This window comes from Falco biarmicus, chromosome 4 (assembly GCF_023638135.1).
Source record: "Falco biarmicus isolate bFalBia1 chromosome 4, bFalBia1.pri, whole genome shotgun sequence".
Classification (NCBI taxonomy): domain Eukaryota; kingdom Metazoa; phylum Chordata; class Aves; order Falconiformes; family Falconidae; genus Falco; species Falco biarmicus.
The window spans coordinates 94,650,990-94,670,093 of NC_079291.1; the positions used below are offsets into that span (position 1 = coordinate 94,650,990).

At 44.5% G+C, this 19,104-nt stretch overlaps 2 protein-coding genes across 2 annotated transcripts; one reads left to right on the forward strand and one right to left on the reverse strand.

Annotated features, from left to right (window-relative positions):
- The first annotated feature begins 340 nt into the window (after nt 1–340).
- On the forward strand, nt 341–9,334 carry LMOD3 (leiomodin 3). The gene is made up of 3 exons (XM_056336681.1): nt 341–765; nt 2,585–3,937; nt 6,381–9,334. Exons 1-3 carry the CDS (start codon nt 475–477, stop codon nt 6,405–6,407), a joined length of 1,671 nt encoding a protein of 556 aa, XP_056192656.1. The 5' UTR covers nt 341–474; the 3' UTR covers nt 6,408–9,334.
- Nucleotides 8,820–18,906, reverse strand: ARL6IP5 (ADP ribosylation factor like GTPase 6 interacting protein 5). Its single transcript, XM_056336682.1, has 3 exons — nt 18,663–18,906; nt 10,880–11,097; nt 8,820–10,562 (listed from the first exon to the last, which is right to left on the reverse strand). The coding sequence occupies exons 1-3, from the start codon at nt 18,836–18,838 to the stop codon at nt 10,390–10,392; spliced, it is 567 nt and encodes a 188-aa protein (XP_056192657.1). The 5' UTR covers nt 18,839–18,906; the 3' UTR covers nt 8,820–10,389.
- Between the last annotated feature and the right edge of the window lie 198 nt (nt 18,907–19,104).

The window sequence follows — 19,104 nt, forward strand, 5'->3', positions numbered from 1 at the left end:
CATGGAGACCTTGTGCCGATTCTTCCCACGGTGCAGGATTTCACCCACACACCTTGCAGGCACCGCTAGTGCCGCTCCACCCCGCTACGGCAGCTGGAGCGTGGGGTGAAGCGCCCAAAGGCGCAGGGCCCCGGGAATCCTCTAGAAAATGGCTGCCTCCCGCCTTACTCAATGGGGGACACACCAGCTGCACTGAAATGTCAGAGGGGTTTGCACAGCTGACAAGTTGCTGAAAATGGAGCATGGCAGCATCGCCATAAATTCTCTTTATCCAGCCAAGTGCAGCTTAATATAGACTTAGCTGCGCGGTCTGCCTCCCGCACTGAGATCGAGAGCTGCCACAGCTCATGACCAAAACATGAACTCGTCCATTTAACCGATTGAACTACTGCTAGTGAGGGGGGGGGAAAGAATTTTTTCCCTTAACATTGATCTTTCTCTTTAGGTTTAAAAAATAATACAAGAAGAACGAACATGTCTGAAATCGGCCAAAACTCTGATGAAGAAGTGTGTCCTGAGGACATTGATGAAGATGAAATCCTGGCAAACCTGTCCCCTGAGGAGCTAAAGGAGCTGCAGAGTGAGATGGAAGTCATGGCCCCAGACCCTGAAGTCCCAACTGGGATGATACAGAGGGATCAGACGGAGAAACCCCCCACGGGAAGCTTCGACCACAGGTCCCTGGTTGACTACCTGTACTGGCAGAAGGCATCCAGACGCATGCTCGAGGATGAAAGAGTTCCCGTCACTCTCCTGCCCTCTGAGGTAACGAGCTAAAAATCACAAATATTTATTATGCATCTGCTGTGGGATCTGCTTTAATACTTTAACCTGCCTCTGTTTGTACCGTACCTTACGTAAGGGATGAAAACAAATTCAAATCCATCCTAAAAGCCTCAGCAGTGGCAGGATGCAGCTTGGATTGATGTCAGAGTTAGCAATTTTTAAATGGCTTTGCCTAAATATTTACTTAACTTTTTAATATAAGAAAATCCTAAATCCTTTCAGTGAAGCAAATCACTGAGAAATTGTCATAAAATCGGTTTGGAGGATGTAACTCAGATTTGTTTGACTTTACGTATGGAAAACCACCATATTGCTTTTCCATAGAAGACTATGTTAATCATATGTATTAAACTAATTAATTGACAGAATTTAATGTCATACTGGACAAAACCCCAAAACGCTGTGTTTAACAATGTGAAACATTCACTAATGACCAAGCATGCAAACTCCACAAACTAGTGCAACCCTTTTCAATACAGGACTTAAATTTATTCTACTATCCCTATGACTTTGAAATAAAGTGAAGGTCATACTTAGATATTTTTCATGATGAAGGCCACACTTTAAAACAGGTTAATAAAATGGAAATATGGCCAGACAAAACACAGCCATACCTGAACCTAAGTGAATTTAAGATAACTGATTTTTTTTTTTTTTTTTTTAAAGACTAATGGTTTTGCTATTACGCAGCAGCACAGTTCATCACAGACTTCCCAGGGCAGATTTCATGGGCTGCCTCTGGGGAGGGGGAGAAATCTGTGTTTTTTTCCCTCCCGTGCAACACTTTTACCCTCAAAGAAACAAGTTTTTCTAACACTTCTGAGGTTAAACCTGGAATGTGAGCGTAGAGCTGCCTGCTGCATTTGCAACTGGTCAAGCGATCGGGTGCTAAACCCAGCCACTACCACAGCAAATGGGAACCGCAGCCCCGAGGGCAGAAGTGACTGCCACAGTCTTATCTGACTGTAGGTGAACCACAAGTTATGACACTGCCTTGCCCGAACAAGTGCAAACCTTTTGGGAAAATTATTTATTAGTGCTTCATCCGTATTTCTCAGTGATGGAGGATCCACTTGCAAAAAAATGCTTGAAAAAAAATCTCAGCTAGGAAGGTCTCTGGAGCTGGTGGGAGTTTGCAAATAATTTTATTTTGATGCTAGAAGCCCCGCTGCCTTGCAACAGCTGTGTTTAGAGTCCAGTTCCCTACCTCTGGACCCAAAATAAAACTGAGCTAATGTTTTGCTTTATCTTCACTGACATGCTTCTTTAGCTGTGATGCTCCAGCAGGTACCAGAGCCTTGTTGTCTCATGTGCTTGATGACTCCACTGTTGTTACAATGTGCCTCCTTCACTCCTCCTGGGGCTGAGCAAACAGCCAGCAGTTAGCAATGATTTGCAGTGGTTTGTAGCATAGGAAATAAAACTTTCTCTTTTGTCGAGGAAACAATAAAAATTATGCAAAATCCAGAAAGACACTTCGGATCGGAGACTCTTAACTCCCAGAAGGGTTCAAGAACCACCTTAACATAGCATTAAATATGTACAGGACTTAATTGTCAGGATTTAATTTTAAAGGCAAAGATGAGAAACTGGTTTGCAGCTGCTTTAAGAGCAATTGTCCCTGTGTTCCCAGGCAAGCCAGCACAGCCCTGGCTGACAGGCAATGACACTTTTGAGGGTTATTCTATAATGTATGGGCATAGAGGTATCTAAATCCAGCCGTTACATGCTTATTTGAGCAGAAAGTTAATGTAACAAAGCCATGTTCAATTATTTCAGCTGTTTTTGTCTTCCTCAGAGAAGCGCTGCGGAGGAGGTGGAAGGAAGGGCCGGCGGCAGCGGTGAGGTGGCCAGCGGGAGGGGGCCAGCAGCAGAGGGAAAAGAGAGACGGTACCAAAATGAGCACTTGTCCAACTCAGGAACACAGTTTGGGGGTGCAAAGAAAGATGGAAGTGATAAGGAGAGAGGGGAAGAGGAGGAAGAGGAGGAGGAAGAGGAGGAAAAGGAAGATGAGCCTGAATTGGAAACAAAGGAGACTTGCACCGATGAGAACAGTCACAGCGATCGGATAAGTAAGAAACCAGGTACAGAATCAGGAGAAATCACACAAAAGCCAAATGAAAATGAAAAGAAAATATCAAAATTAAACATCCCCCAAAAGTTAGCATTGGATACCAGCTTCATGAAGCTAAGTGCCAGGCCTTCAGGAAATCAAACCAATTTAGAAGACAGTTTGGAGAAAGTCCGAAAAAACAACCCAGACATGAAGGAGCTCAACCTGAACAACATAGAAAACATCCCCAAAGAAATGCTGATAGACTTTGTCAATGCTATGAAAAAGAATAAAAACATAAAAACGTTCAGCTTGGCCAATGTAGGGGCTGACGACAACGTGGCGTTTGCGCTGGCCAACATGCTGCGGGAGAACAGGAGCATCACCACGCTGAACATCGATTCCAACTTCATCTCTGGCAAAGGGATCGTTGCTATCATGAGATGCCTGCAGTACAACGAGACGCTGACGGAGCTCCGCTTTCACAACCAGCGGAGCATGCTGGGCCACCAGGCAGAAATGGAGATCGCCAGGCTGCTGAAAGCCAATGCCACCCTCCTTAAAATGGGCTATCACTTTGAATTGCCGGGGCCCAGGATGGTGGTGACCAACCTGCTCAGCAGAAACCTGGACAAGCAGAGGCAAAAGAGGCAAGAGGAGCAACGGCAGCAGCAAATGAAAGAGCAGAGAGAGTTGATAGCGATGCTGGAAAATGGACTTGGGTTGCCTCCAGGGATGTGGGAAATGCTGGGGGGACCACTGCCCCAGCTGGGGATGCACGAACCCCCGCAAGCCCCCAAACCTCCCGTCCCCACAGCTGTGTCTCTGAGCAAAAGGCAGGAGAGCGCGAGGCAGCCAGCCCCTGAGCAGCCGTGCACAGAGAAGCCCGTCAGCTTCAAAGTGGTCAAGCTGAAGAAGATTCAGCGCAAACCTGCTGTGCCGGAGTACGTTGAACCTGCTGAGAAAACCAACCTCAGAGATGTCATCAAAACACTTAAACCCGTTCCCAGGAGAAGGCCACCTCCCCTGGTTGAAATAACCCCAAGAGATCAGCTACTAAATGACATTCGTCAGAGTAACGTCGCTTATCTTAAACCGGTGAGTGCTCGGCGGTGGTGCTGAGGGGTGGGAATCGCGCTTGCCCAGTGCGCCCCCGACCTGGCGTTTGTAATGTTGACTGTTCAGGGGGGCTTGCACCTGCACCCGATGTGCCTTGTCATCGTTTTGCATCAGGCTGCCATCCCTGGGATGCAGGTGGTGGTTCCCCCGGGCAAAACTAGGGTACAGCTGGCACCCAGAAATGGCAGCAAGGGCCTCGCGCATCCTTGTCGACATCCGTAAAAGTGAAAGAAAGGAAATTTACTTGGGAGATAAACCACAGAAACTCAAGGTTAGCTACTAATAATAGCCTGTTAGTTATGATAGGCAAGTGCCATTATAAGATGTTTGTTTCAGGAGAGTAACAGGTACTATTTTTCACATTAGTCTGTTCTCAGTCCCCCATAAAACCCATGTTTCTTTTTTCAGTAGCTGTGTTTTTCTTCAGCTCTCACAAGCAGGAAAGCACCATCACTTAGCCCATTTCATAAATGATAAACCCAAACACTGGCAGCAACGTAGCTTAACCCCTAAGTCACCTAAGAACCTGCACAAAGGCAGGAGCCGGGTTTCCAGCATCATGCTGGAGCTGCCAGGCTCCTTCAGCGCTGCCGCCCACCCGCCGGGGCAAGGCTCTGCAGTACAGTCGTGGTCCGGGACCGCTTTTGGTGGTTGGGCTGCTTTACATGAAATTAAAGCTTTAGTGTGAGGGGAAATTTAGTATATTTCTTTAAGATTTATTTTCTTTCTATAGAGTTACTATCTGTAATGGTGATACTGCCAAAAACCCTTGCTATAATATTTTTCTGTGTGTTTGAGCCTTACATTTCGACTTGCAACAACAGGATCAGTACAAGATGCTTTTTCTCAGCTGCCTGAAGACGTAACGCATTTTTACAGTTGCCTAAAAACATTTCAGATAAAACAGTTGGTCCTCTGAAATACTTCTTGGTGGCAAAAGGCCCAAACGGTGTTCTTTTTTTTATTTTTAAAAATACCAGGTTGAAAAAATTGTCGATAAGCTGATAAAAAGCAGGGAGGATCGGGGCTAAATTTACCTGGGGCACACAGATATACCCACCCTGAAATGTAGCCTAGTGCTAACAGGAAAAAAATTAGATCCATTAGCGGTGAAGGTGGAGCGAGGTTATAAGAAGAAAGTAGTTATACCACACCATTTTTTTATATTTGTTTTCAAGTAAATCTTTGCCACTGAAAGTGCTCAGTGGTCACAACTCCAGTGTAAATGTGAGCTCAACATCATTGTGGTTTTGAGAATCCAAGTCCCAAACTGCAATAACTGCCTGGCTCTTACTTGGGTACCAAATTCATGGGCCACTTCTCAAAATGCTGGCCACCAGATTTAACCTTTTGTTTTCCTGAAGTGTTATAGTTCCTTGCATTGTACCATCATTCAAGAAATACTAAAAGCTGACAGATCTATTCGTAGCTAGTGCAGTTGATGCATGTGTTTGTGTTGCTAACACTAGAGGGACAGGGCAGAAAATCCTTTGCAATTAAAAATGGTCAAGTAGTATTTTGTAATTCATATTTTGTTTAATATTTTAACAGTGGGCCACATTTTGCTTTCATTTATACCTACACAGAAATAATTATTCCCTCAGTAATTCCAGAGAGAGTAGTTTGTCCTGAAATGTTGGCAGGGGCAGGTTCTGCAGTGCCTTCTGACCCTGGTCCACCCTTAACATGACCATTCCGCCCCTAAACCAAGTTTTGGGGTTGTGGTGCTCTGCTGGGCACAGCCTTCATTTTGCACAGCAAACGATTAGGAAATCCAGGTGCTGCCAGGGAGCAGTAGTGAACCCCAGCCATTCCCCCCCAAAACCATGGGAGGCTTTTATAAACGAGGGCTGTGGGGTTTGGGGCAGAGGGATCAATTCATGGCCCATCCTAAATGGGCTAGATAACAATGCTATCACAGCCCACAAAGAGATGAAGCAATGGACACATAGTGGGGTTTGGGGGTTGGTTTTTGGTTGCTGGGGGTTTTTTTTGGTTTTGGGCTTTTTTGGGGCTTTTTTTGTCCTCTGTCATCAGGCTACGTGGCTTGGATTTGGGGCATTACAGTGTTACTCCCGCCTGCCTGCAGTAACTCCCCCTTATGTGGTAACTCCTTATTTCCCTCGATATCCTCAGCTTCATCTCTAAAATGGGGTTTTACTGCTTGAGCCAAGCTGGGCATTTATTCGCTCTGTCGCAGGACTTGCTGCTTGAAAACTGATTTACTGGGCATTAAGCATCACAAACAGCAAATGGGGAACTAAACCCAAAATAAATTCCCAAACGGATGCAGCCCTTTGGAGCTCCCAGCTGTTATACTGTTGATTTTTTTACAGTTTCTGAAGGTTTATATTAAACTAAATTGGCTTGGGAAATAAGACTGAGAAATTTCCTCCTCCTAATACTTAGTGTCCTTGTCCAGGTGCCATTGCCAAAGCAGCTGGAGTGAGAGACCAGACTGACCCGGATAAAACAACTTGGAATAAAGACTATTCAAGTTTTGCTTACAACTGTTTCAGCAGATGTTTTCTGCAGAACCCAGGTGGTATATACGACTCTTTGGGAACAAAGCTTGCAATACACACTTTTGTAAGTGTGGTGAAAATGGCTGGCATGGGAAAAGTCAGTGCTAAGTGTTTCCATCAGGTATCAAACAATCCCGCTGCCATCTGTCTGCCAAGTGGATTTGAGGCTCCAGTTTGTTGTGGGAGTATTTTCTCAGAGGCATCAATAACCTTGTCTTTCTAGTTTGTCAGCAAACTGTTCTGCTTCCACGTTGTCCTTCTGCTGCCAGATTCTGCAGGAACATGCTGTGCTTTATCTTATCTTTCTTTTCACACACATGCTCCCTTATTCTTCTCTTGTCCATGAGAAATGTATTGGTTTCCATGTACACAGCTTCATTTTTTAGGCTAAGGAAACAGAAATAAAATAAAGCTCTCTCGTTAAGTTGTGTGCAGCACTTCCATGGCTAACAAGATGCTCACCGAACAGAACAGCTGCTCTGGTACATCAAACGCCTTGGCTTGATGGTTTCAAACTACCTCTGTTTCAGAACATAGTCAAGTTGGTATTGTACCTGATCAGCATATAAATGATATCTTTCCCCAAGATTCATCTCTCTCCATGATGTATTCCTTAATTACAGTGACCTTGGAGCTCACTGAAATGTTGTTTCGGGTCTCTCTCCCCACTGTTCATGTGGCAGGAGGATAAGCCTTCCCCCTCTCTCTGCCAGAGGTTTAAGAAACGCATCATTCATCCTAGTACGGGGTGTGAAGAGCATGTCTCACCTCTAAAAGGGCTGGGTGGGGTTAAACCTGCATATACACAACTTCAGTTCTTCCTTGATTTTTGTGAAATTGTTTTCCTTCCCTTTTAATCACATCAGATATTTTGCTGCAAACTTTTTTTATAAAGCAGCTACAGGTAAGTCACCTTCTTGTGGAACACATCCATGAGAGACCACTTTGTTTTGGGGTTTTGTTTGGTTTTTACAGCTAAAGGCACAGGGAAAGAACAAAGCCTTTCTCTTTGCTAACATGCAGCTGCCCTGCCTTCCAGTGGTTGATACACGTGCTCAAAAGGCACATCTTTGCAGCTCCCAGCAGGATTTCTTTCAGGTGAGTTGCTCCTGCCTGTAACTCTTAGCAACCTTCCCCTGGCAGCTAAATCCCAGTCCTACCCTGCTCCCCCATCCCATGTTTATTACAATAGTCCTGTAGTATCAGCAATGTCTGGGACCTCTTTGAATGCAAGGTGGACTCCACTATCGTTAGTTCAAATTTTCATTTGTCCTTGCCCTTTCTGTGTCTATTACCTGGTTTCTTTCAAATCTCCCATCTTCCAAACTTGTAAAGCTCCTTCTCGGCTCTGCTTGTCTGCAGCTGTAACATCGCAACTGTAACAACCTGGGAAACCTGGTTGATGTATTGTCTAACACATAGCAAGTAAGTTTTTCAGTATCCCATAAGGGGGAGGGGAGAGTCATTAAAAGGGAAGTAACATTTCCATTGCACCTGTTTCATACAGCCCTGTCTCTTCCTAAAGGATAAACGCAGGAAAGAGAAGGAACTTGGTACTTCCATCCAAGCCCTCGCATGGAGAACAGCAGCAAATGACAAGTGCAATGAGCAACTCTCCTCTCCCCGAGAGCTCTTTGAGCACACTGCTCTCTACACTGGGTTCAAGGCCAGGCTAGTGCAGCTGGGACACGGAAGGACAAAGGAAAGTATAATACAGTGCTTTATAATCTCCAACTCAAGCTGCCAGGCGCAAACTACCGCTACAGCAGAAGCAGCCAAAGCAGCAGTGCTGCCGCAGCTGCCAGGTACTCCCAGGGAATATACAGCAGGACCTGTGAAGCCCTGCTCTGATCCGCGTGCTCCCACCCAGCAGCCTCTTGAGCCATCGCAGGAGGAGGGAGGCAGCTCAGTAAGAGATCACACCAGTAGTTTGACTGCAGCAGAGCTGGCTTCCTAGTACTGCTCAAGGCACAGCTCCCAGTAATCCTAGAAGCAGAAATCCCTCTCAGGTAATTAAAAGAAATGAAAAATCCCTGTTAAGTAAAGTTATATAAGAGACGGAAAGAGCATGAGCAAATGCCTTAAGTACTACTCCTCTGTAAGGAGCAAGAACAAGGCTGTAATATTCCTGCAGCTCAGAGGTCCCTCGTGCCTCAACAAAGTCAATTCAGACACTTCAGCGCTCAAAGCGAGCAGCTTAATCTCAAGCATGGGCTTGCAGCAGGGTGACAACAGGTCTCCCACCGCCACTCCAGGGATTTCCACCAACCGTACAAACAGAGACCAGCTCAAGCTTCCAACCCCTTTCCCCAACCTGAAATAAATGCGCTCAGTAATCACCATTAGAATTTATTTTTAACTGTGCAGTTTTTAAAATTCTACAGTAATGATGAAGTCATAAGCTACTACGTTCTTTAAGTGTGGAAACAGTTTTCAAAAAAGACCATGCGCTACAAGTGAGGAACAGCCCATTGACTCTTCAGCTGGAATATACAAACATTTTCAATAAATACTGATCACTTTAACACTTAATGGAATGACATGTTCAGATTTCTACAGAGTTCACTATGGAAACAGCATGGTAAGTTACATAAAAGCTTCAACTTTAAGGATCCTTGCCTTTTTGTTAAACTAATTACTTTGTTAGAAAAGAGAAATGCAAGAACATTTGAAATGGAGTGTCACCTGGACAACTTCTTCCCTCCCTGTTGTTGGTAAGCTCCTGTTATCAAGATTATTCCATCAGAGCCAGCAGTTAAGTTAAAATATATATATATAAAAGAATCCCCCACACCACTTTTGGTTGTTACAGGCAAATATCTTCATGAATTTGAAATGGATTTTCAAGAACTGCATCTTGACATTTATTGCTTTTACTTGTAAACCTGAAATCCAGTTTATTCCTTTGAAGGGTGTCAGAAGTACAGAGTCAGTGAGATGCATGTTTTACTTATACCTTTGCATTCTGGTTCAGAAGAAAGAAAAAGATAACCCACGCTCGAGAACACACATACACCTCCATCTACAAAACAACCTATACAGACTAAAGCAGAACAAGGTAAGTCCTAAAGTAGCAGTATTCAAAAACATCAATAGGGTAGAAACCTAGATCATCCAACATATCTGAAAACTTTTTATTTCTCCCATGCTTGGCCACAGTACACTAGTATGCAGGAAGTTTGACTCTCCCGCAGAGAGGAGCAGTTCCTCTATATCAAGATTTTAAAGAGACCAAAGGTGCTTTTTACTGGAACTGACAGAGGCACAGTGCCAGGTATATTCTTCATGCTTAGATCTATTTAGACTGTTTCCCGACTGCTAAAGGAGGAATGTGAGGTGAGGACAGGAACTCATATTTGTTACAAGTATTGCACAGTTTTACTGCTTGCCAATTAAGCTATCAAACGTGGTCTCAATACAGACCACTTGAGTAAGGGATGTGGAGGATGCAAGAGATACCTACTTTTGATACATTCCAGCTCACCTTGAACGATGCCAGCCTGAGGGTGCTACCCAGCATAAACTGCTAAACTGCCACCTTGTAGAGCTGAGATGAAAGGTGTGTTACTTTTAATAGACAAATTTGCTACAAGACAGTTTAAGAGATTGCATTCCAAAGGTTTCCATCTCTTCCTCCTCTACCCCCCCCAGAAGAAGAGACAAGCAAACACGTTTAAGTTAGTATGTATTTGTGTAAACACCAGAACATTTTGCTATACAATAGAAAAAGTTGCTGCTCTTATGTTCTCAGAGGAGCCCTGAAGATGCTTGGAATACCTGTATCCTGCAACTATTAATCTGTACCACGTGCATTTCCTGTTTTGTACACAAACTGAAAGCAAGCTTGAACAATAGTAAATAGCAACTACACTCCTGCAACAGGTAAAAATGCTGTGTTGCAGCTGCTTACTCCTTCACTTTAGATATGTAGTCAGCCAGTTTGTTGATACTATCCTCTTGCTGTTCTAGAGCATCCAGTATGATGCCCATTGGGGTCTTCTTCAAGCCTATTCCTTCCATTTTGTTCTCCAGCTTGTTCTTTATGTTTCGGAGTCTCAGAGAAGCATGGACAAACATCACTGCATGACAGAAACACACTTATTAATTGTTAATGCCCAAAGAATGCATAGTTTTTGCAGCATTCATCTTAAGATACACTCTAATGTCATGACATCACTGGAAGAAGTCTTAATGACTGCCTAAGTAACCACAGGTACCCATTTAATAATAACGTTAAAGAGGGCTTGTGCTGTTTTGTGCCCCCTTCCCCACAGTTTTGTTTTGGGATCATTTAAATAGATAGTAAAGGCAACCACCAGTTCAGACTCTGCAGACTTATCTGACAAAGCTCAAGTCACATGGCCCTAGCCTCCCAGAGGAGAGGAAAAATACTTACGGAGGAGAGGAAGCGTGATCCCAAACATGAACACCATGACATCTCCCAGATAGGAAATCAGGAAGTAGCTAGACAGCATGATGACCACTACAAATGTGGTTGGGTACTGCTTCTTCAGTCTGCGGAGTATATCCTTGTTGTGTGATACCCACACAAACCCCATGAACACCAGCACCACCACAGTACCGCCAATAAGCATATTCAGGGGACTCAGAAATCTGGAGAGAAGGGGGGAGAGAAAAAAAAAGTGCACCCCATTTAAGAGCCTTCATGACTTGTGTCCATATAGCAAACATCTAGCTCACTGGTAACTCATTACTAGGAAGGTAAGGCATTAAAAACTCAGTTGTTGCTGTCAAGACCTTTATCAACCTCAGATTTTTAGGCAGAAGCTAAATAAAGCAGCAAGTACAACTGAACAAGCAACCCTTAGCAGTGAATTCAGGTAATCATTGTCTTTACAGTCTCTTCCTGAGCATAGCTTGGGATAATGAGAATTCCTGCAGCACCTCATCAACAGAAGTACTTACCACTAGGACCCTTACCTGTACTTTCATTCGATATCAAACCCAGAGTTAGAAAATCCCAAGAGCAGATGGAGATAACTAGTTGCTCAAGGGATTGCTCTTTTCCCTACGCACGACCAAACCAGGCTCAGTCTAGGCCTTCAGATGAACTAGCTTTTCTTATTATCTTGTCTAGGTTTGCAAAATGGGTAAGGTAGGAAAACCTTGAGTAAAGCAAGTTATTTCACTATTTCTTATTTAACTTTTCTATTGGTTTACACCCAAATATAATAATTTTATGTACCTGCAGAAGGAGCTTACCACCATCAGCACAACAGATGGAAGCCCAGGCTCAAGGAAGCATGCCTTGAGAGTCAGAAGGAACCAGAGTATGGGATAAAGGTCTTGTAGGAAGAAGAGCCAGGCCTGGCAAGAGTCACTGCTGAGGTTTGTGTTCTATTACTGTTATCAGAGTTACCAAGCAAACCAAGCCATCAAGTGGATCAGCTTTGGACTATAAACAGTAAGTCCCTTTTTTGGACCAGGGCAAGAACATCACCTGCTCAAACCACCTTCCCAAGTATTTAGAGCTTGTTTAGAGTCAGACTTTCAGCAATAAAATTTGCTTGGTTTGTTTCTGTACATGCACAAAGTCCAGGCTCTCTTATATTTCACTTGTATAGCAATAAGTTATGTCACTTCATGTACATTCTGATTTACTTGCTTGTACGTGCACTGATCTAATTACAGCAGCTGAGGGCTGAGCTGTTACAACCAACAGCAGCATAACTGCCATGATAAAGCCAGAGGTAGTCAAGATTTCTTCTCGTAGGCTTTGCAGTCAGTCTTACTGTTCCAAAGCTAACAGGCACAATGACTCACCACTCCACCCCACTGCTGAGGAGGATGCTATGGTTTGTGGTCTGTGCTTCACATCCAGCACAGGCAGAAGAAATTTGTTGCTGGACTGGTATGCCAACACTCTACCTGTAGTGCCAGAGAGTATTTTCCTAGAGCAGGAAGAACCCCCAAGAATTACTTCAGAGCAGACACTGGCTCTTGACTCTTTCAAGTCAGTTGTGCCAACAAGAGACGGGACAACTGGATGAAAAGAGATTAAAATTCAGACCAGTTCCCCACCTGCTTCTGCTACTCATGCTGAAAAGCCAACAGGGCTTTTTGGAAGTGGTGATAGGGCAGACTTGCTTGTTGCATCTGAGTCACTCCCTGTAGCCAGCCAGAATATATTTAGCTCTGAATTGTCAATCTAAAGTTTCCAGGCTGGAAAATGTGAACAGCATTGCTCTGGAAGGAAATCAGTTTAATTTGTGCTCCTTTGCAGCAGGAGAAGGGTGACTGGACTGCACTAGTGACTGGCTTGCATAGGAACTACTGAACACAGGAGATTCTTAAAAGTAGAAGTTACCTCCACATCACAGCTATCTTGCAGCAGAAATGACCAAACTTACTCAGACACCTCAGAGCAACCAATTTTTTGTCACCACAAATCTATGGACAAGATACTCCTGCAATTAACAAAGGGCTAGGCAGAGCTTTGCTCTACATTTTTCATGTGTCTAATAAATACTCTCAAAGCTCTATCTTCCCTACCCTTCCCTCTACTTTCATTACAACCTCAGAAACCGGTACAGAAGAGCAGTGCCTCCATATTTATGAGGAAAAGACCAAAGACTTCTCTGCTCTATAGCACTTTCTGGTATTACACAGGTTCTGTGTAACTGACTAGCTGTAAGGGATATGAAGGGGCGGGGGGGGGGGGGGGGGCGGGGGGGGAGCAGAAAAGCATTCAAAAGATCCCACTTCCCTGGGGAAAGTTATTTGAATTACATGTTTTCTGAAGTGGGCTGCATTCCAACGCGTACAAGGAAACAGTGAACATAAGTATCACATGAAGTCACTCAGAGCCACATGAAAACAGATGGGGATAGCAGTTGCTACTAAAAACTGGTATTCAAATTATCAGCCATGTGTCCACAGACTTCAGTACTCTTGATTACAGTACTGGATAGAGTGTCATATGCCAAGCTCCCCTTTATTGCTTGACTCGCCCACAGCACTATCTAAAGACTCTCTGAGAAATCTGTACATAGAAGCTTCTTTTCCAGCCAAGCCATTTTTCAGGAAGGCAGACCTCCATTATCCAGTTTTGCTTAGATCTGTTGGCACACTGCTCTCGCTAACACAATAGCTAAAGACTAAAAAGGAAAAAACACAGACATGTTATTTTAGAACACTAGTGTTTGGGAAAAAAAAAAAAAAAAAAAAAAAAGGGCTGTATGACAGCCCTAGAAGTCACGTTATAGTTGGAACCACTAACATTGATATTGATCTTATTTACATAAAGATCAGAACACAATATGCCAAATTCATGCTCAGGCTGGAAATCTTTCAAAGCTGCGGAGACAAGGTAAGTGACCAGCCATTAAGTATGTTACAAGATACTTTCTAAATATAATTCCCTTTAGCAGGGATTTATGAGACTTCTCAAATACCTAAAAATGTAATGCACAGAACTATTAGCATGGCAGCAGTGAGGTAACTTGAGTTTACACTGCTCAGATGACTTAGGGGAAGAAAAACTCTTTTGGGGGTTGGAGAAGAAAACCACTGACTTTCGCAACCCTGAAAGGAGTCAGTACAGCAGGACTACATAGCACTTTGGGAGTGCTAGTCACCCAGAGCACCTTAACCAGATTATGTCCTTCATTGCTCTCTGTGATGAACAAGGTATAACTCTGGTAGGATGCTGCGACCTTCACTACAGCTGGGACAAACTGGCAAGAAAAAGCTGTCACCTAGATTCAGTTCCAGCAGTGTTGTAGGCTGACATGCAATCACACTCCTACCACCCTTCAGAGACCAGGTTTCCTTCAACATCTGCTTTGATACAAAGTAAAGAGATGGGAAAAATAAAGAACATTAAACATCCTGCCTTGCTGCAGGACACAGGCATTGTCCTGTGCCACATGTCCCCACTGGACACTATCTGTGGAAGTAGTATCAGAATACAGCTGAGATGCCAGCAGCTGGGGGTGCAGTTCTGTGGGAAGTAGTACTGGCAGCTACCTCTGGGCAGAAAAAGCAGAATATGTTTTATATATATATATGTATTTTTTTTTTTACCAGATTCACATTTCTTTGGTATAAAAATGACATTTCTTTTTCATGCATCACAAGAAAGGAAAGCCCAAAGAGCTCTGCTTCCAGTGACTTACTACATCACCTCTTCTTGTCAGGTTATTTCCTATCTGCAGTTGTGCGCAGCCTTATAGCAGAAGTGAGCGGTTACTGAGAGAATATACAGCTAAAGCGTAAGGGAAAAAAAAAGGGCAAGATGCATCCTTTGTGTGAGACAAGAAGCTTCTAGCAGCATGAGCCCAGAAATAGGATAGCCACATAAAAAGCAAAAGCAAGCTAGCTTCATCCTTAAGTCATCTCCATTTTAGATGACTGTCTCAGAGTGATTATTCAGCAGTTGCTGTCACATCTGTTTCTTCTGCACGTGACCAGGCAAGCCTGAACAAAGGCACTAAGCATCAGACTTGCAGTCATTGAGAACATTTTTTTACTTGAAGCAGCTCAGTTAGGCCATTACATACAATAAGCATGAAAATTCCCTTTTAGAAGACCTTCTGCTCCATCATGTTCCAAGTGGTGGGCAGGTTAGAACTTTTAAATGCTTCCTTCCTCATTTGTATTGATTTAAATAACTTCAAAGTTCTGAGTCTCCTCTTCCCATACTTCCAGCTTCACTGAGTTTATACAGATGTAGCTAGAAGCAGCACTTAAAAACTATATATGGCATGTTGTCCCAGGTGACAGCCCTCAGCATCCGCAGATTTAATGATGCTTCTTTACTTACTATTGCTCACTTACATTGCTTTGAGAACAGGAAACAGATTCATTTCTTCAGAATTGCCAGACCTTTATGAAGCTATGTATTAACATTGCTTTAAAACATATGTTGCATCATAATGTGTTTTGCATGCTCGTGCTTAATCTTTCATTAGGCATTAGAGAAACTAAGCATTTTGCTGCTCCGAAGTCTTCATGTTGGCAAGGCAATCACTGCAAGCACGTCAGCTAGGGTAGTGGTCTGGGGGGGGGGAGAAAGAAAACTCAAAACAACCACACACATTGATTGCTGGGGTTGTGCAGATGGGCAGTAGGTGTTTTAAAGAAGAAGTGATAAAGGAAAGAGACATCAAACCTCAAGCTGCAGGGAAGACATTATGCCCAAAGAGGCTGAAGACTCTCTTAGACGTGGCACTCTGAAATCCAGTACAGCTTTTAATACTGTTAGATTTAGAAACCAATTTTTAGCAAGCACATGGCAACAAAGGCCTAGAAGAAATTAGTTCAGTTTAAGTAGTTAAGTTTGAACTGCAAGACAGAGAAGCCTTGTTGGAGTAGGTGAAAATACAGACAAATTCCACTTATTAAACAAACTTGATTGTTTGAGGGGAGTTGCAAGCTGTTGTGGGAGGCACTGATTTTAATAATAAATATCTGTACAGCACTCAACGGCAGGACCTTGGCTCAGAGTAAGAACAGGCAGTCCAGTTCCTATACAACTGGGAGAAAGGGCACAATTTCATTTAGTGAAGATCTTCATTTTCATCAGCAGTCTACTGCAACACACTTTGGCCGGGGGGGGGGGGGGGGGGGGTGGGTTGGCGGCAGGGCTGGGCAAGCACACTAGTCCAGATTAATTCTTAAAGGAATTTGCAGAGCAGGGAGGGTGGAAGATAACAAGGCTGCTACCACCTGCCTGCATTAGAAGAGCAGCACTAACTCAGTAGTTTTAGTTTCTTGTTCACTGATTTATTATTTTCTATCTAGTCCCATAGGCTGAAAGTAAAACTAGTTTATTGCAAAGCAGAGATCATTTACATGTAAGAGTAGCTATCAGAGAAGGCAAATGGAAGAAGAAAGGCGAGGAAATGATGATGTAGAGACCATTACAATTCCACTATGTTCACAGTAATATTATTCCAGTACCTTGTAGTGAGATGGTAAAAGACTGGAGAGGTCAACCTTGTTGAACAAGAGCCAGTAAACTGAAGCCATGGCAATAAGCACTGTACTTCCTGTATCAAGAAAGCTCTAGGCTACAATTTCCATGTCAGCTCAGCACCACCACAGCTACCAGGTATTACAGTAGCTGAAAATACATCTCTGCATTACAAGTCTGTCTATATAATTAGATGGTTTAACAACAGGTAGAGTTGGTCATGGGCTAAGTTTAGTTTTGATCACAGGAAGACCACTACATTAGCAGTTTCAATAATCCTGCCCTTAGGCCTGTATACAGCCCTGGAGTTCCTAAAAAGCCATGATTCATCACTTATCACTCAGGCATTCCTGCCCTTGGCAGAATGGAGCATAAGACAACAACTTAGTCATCAATTTAAATTTATCAGGAGAACTTTCTATAACTTTCCCATAAAACCACAGTCTGGCCAGGCAAAAAATCTTTTTAATGAAAGAAATTGATAAGTTTTTCCTCTATTGAAGTGTTCTCCTGTTTCCTTTAGAGTTCTTCTCCTGTCCTCTTTTACTTCAGTGTTAGAAGAATCAGATTCATCATATACCAAAGGCTTTAAGACATGCAATAAAAGAATATTTAAGAGCAAGATCCCACTCTAGATGTGCCTCATTCATAAGTTTTCAACTCACAGGGTTACCAGTTAGTGTTAAGATATTAGAATTGCAGTTCTGATAGTAATCTTCATCTCCTGTGGCCCTCCTTCTCCACCTCCCACCCCAGCAAAATACTGGGAAATAAGTGGGATATATACCAGCCTTGATCTGAAGAAAAAAAGATCAGCGTTCAAAAGACATAATTTAGGAGACTTAGTAAAAGGTGCTACCATCCCAGTTTTCCAGCCAGAGATATCAAAACTGTTGACATTTTCTTCCCCACCTTTTTGGGTAGAAGAGCTGTCCCACTGCTCTCCAGGGCCACTAAGATCTACCTACTTATTTATGGCTAGCTACAGCATCCCACTGCTAAACAAGGACAGATGAACACAGAAGTTTAGACCAAGGTGGTAATCTCATTTTACCAGTCTAGTAGTCTATTTAGCTGACTGCAACCTATCCCCACCAAAATTAAGAAAGCCTATGCCGCTATGCCAAACCTCTAACCATCATATACATCAGGAAGAAAAAGCAGGGTTTTCAGCCTATACTTTCACAGAGCACAGGCCAAAGATCTCTGCAACACTGAGAATCTTCACCAACTTAGATGCTGGGTCAACAGGTTTAGAAGCCCTAACAATGCAGACTGCTTAATAAAAAAAAATAAATATATATTTAAGGGAAGAATTTTAAATCTCTGCATCATACAAGATAAGATGCGCTTCAGCCCAAACCACTCTGGCCTGGTGGCTGGGCAATTCTCCAATTTAAGCATTTGCGCATTGTTTGTTGTGAAGGTGGAGTATTCCAGTTTCCACATTAAAAGCTTAACCGCTAGCCTCTGCTGCGTGTCTTGCTTAAGAGCTTTCTGACCAAAGACCCTAAAGCAAAACTTGAAGAAGAGTCACACAGGCACTGATTCAAAACATGATTATAAGGTTATTTCCTAATTCTCTTCAGGAAAGCTGAGCCTGACAGAACATCATCCCAGCAGATGGTATTGCCTCGAAGGTCTCAATCCTGCCCACCAAGATGAAATGAATGGGTGCCTTATTTATTTTATATTAAAGGTTTTCAACATGCTGTAGCTCAGAAATAAAAAAGGCTTGCTCTGTCCCCTGGCCATAAGCTTAGAACTGTAACACAGAGCCAAATTAATCTTTTTTTTTTTTTTAATTAAAAGTGAAGCTTCTCTCAGCTTGAGCACTCACACTGGCCAGACTGCGCGAGGAAGCACACATCACCGCACAGGACGCCGCTCGGTTTTTCAGAGCGGTGACACCTACCACACAGCCCCGCGACAAGCTGGGTGCCTGCAGCCCCCTCCCCTGGGCCAGGGGGCTTGCCATGGGGGGGCACGGGGGAGTCCTCAGGTGGCTCAGACCCCCAACAAATGAATCCTAAACCCTACCCCGAACCTAACAAGCCCCCCCCTTCCACAAGGGAGGTGTAACTAGGCCTTTTTTAAGCGGCACCCGGTGAATCGGAGGTCTGAGAAGAGGCAGAGGAAGGCATCACCCCCAGCACCCCACCCGAGGCGCAGCACCACCCGCCCGGGCCTCGCCGCCCCCCGGGCCCTCCCCGGCCAGTAGCGGCGAGGCCCACGCACTGACCCCACGATGGAGACGACAGCGGCCGCCACCATCAGGTAGTTGGTCTGGTAGTAGAGCAGGTTGCTGACCACCCGGTTGTTCCATTTCGAGATGTCCTTGAAGTCGGGCCGGGCGAAGCGGTCCGAGCCGGGGAAAAAATCGTCCCAGGCCCGCAGCGGCGCCACCTGCACCTCCATGGCTGCCGCCGCCCCGCCGCCGCGCAGGCCCAGCAGCTCCGCGGCACCGCCCCGGGGCGGCTCCCGGCCCCGGCCCCGCCGCCAGAACGGCCCCGCCGCCAGCCCGTCACAGGCCTGGCAGGGGGGCGCGGCGCGGCTGCCCGCGGGCGGTGCGCAGCCCTTGTTTCCTCCCCGTTCCCTCAGCGAAGGATGCCGGCCATGTAATGCCGCATGGCGGACGCGGCTTGCGTCAGCTGTGAGACGGGCAGTCGGGGTGCGAGCGCGGC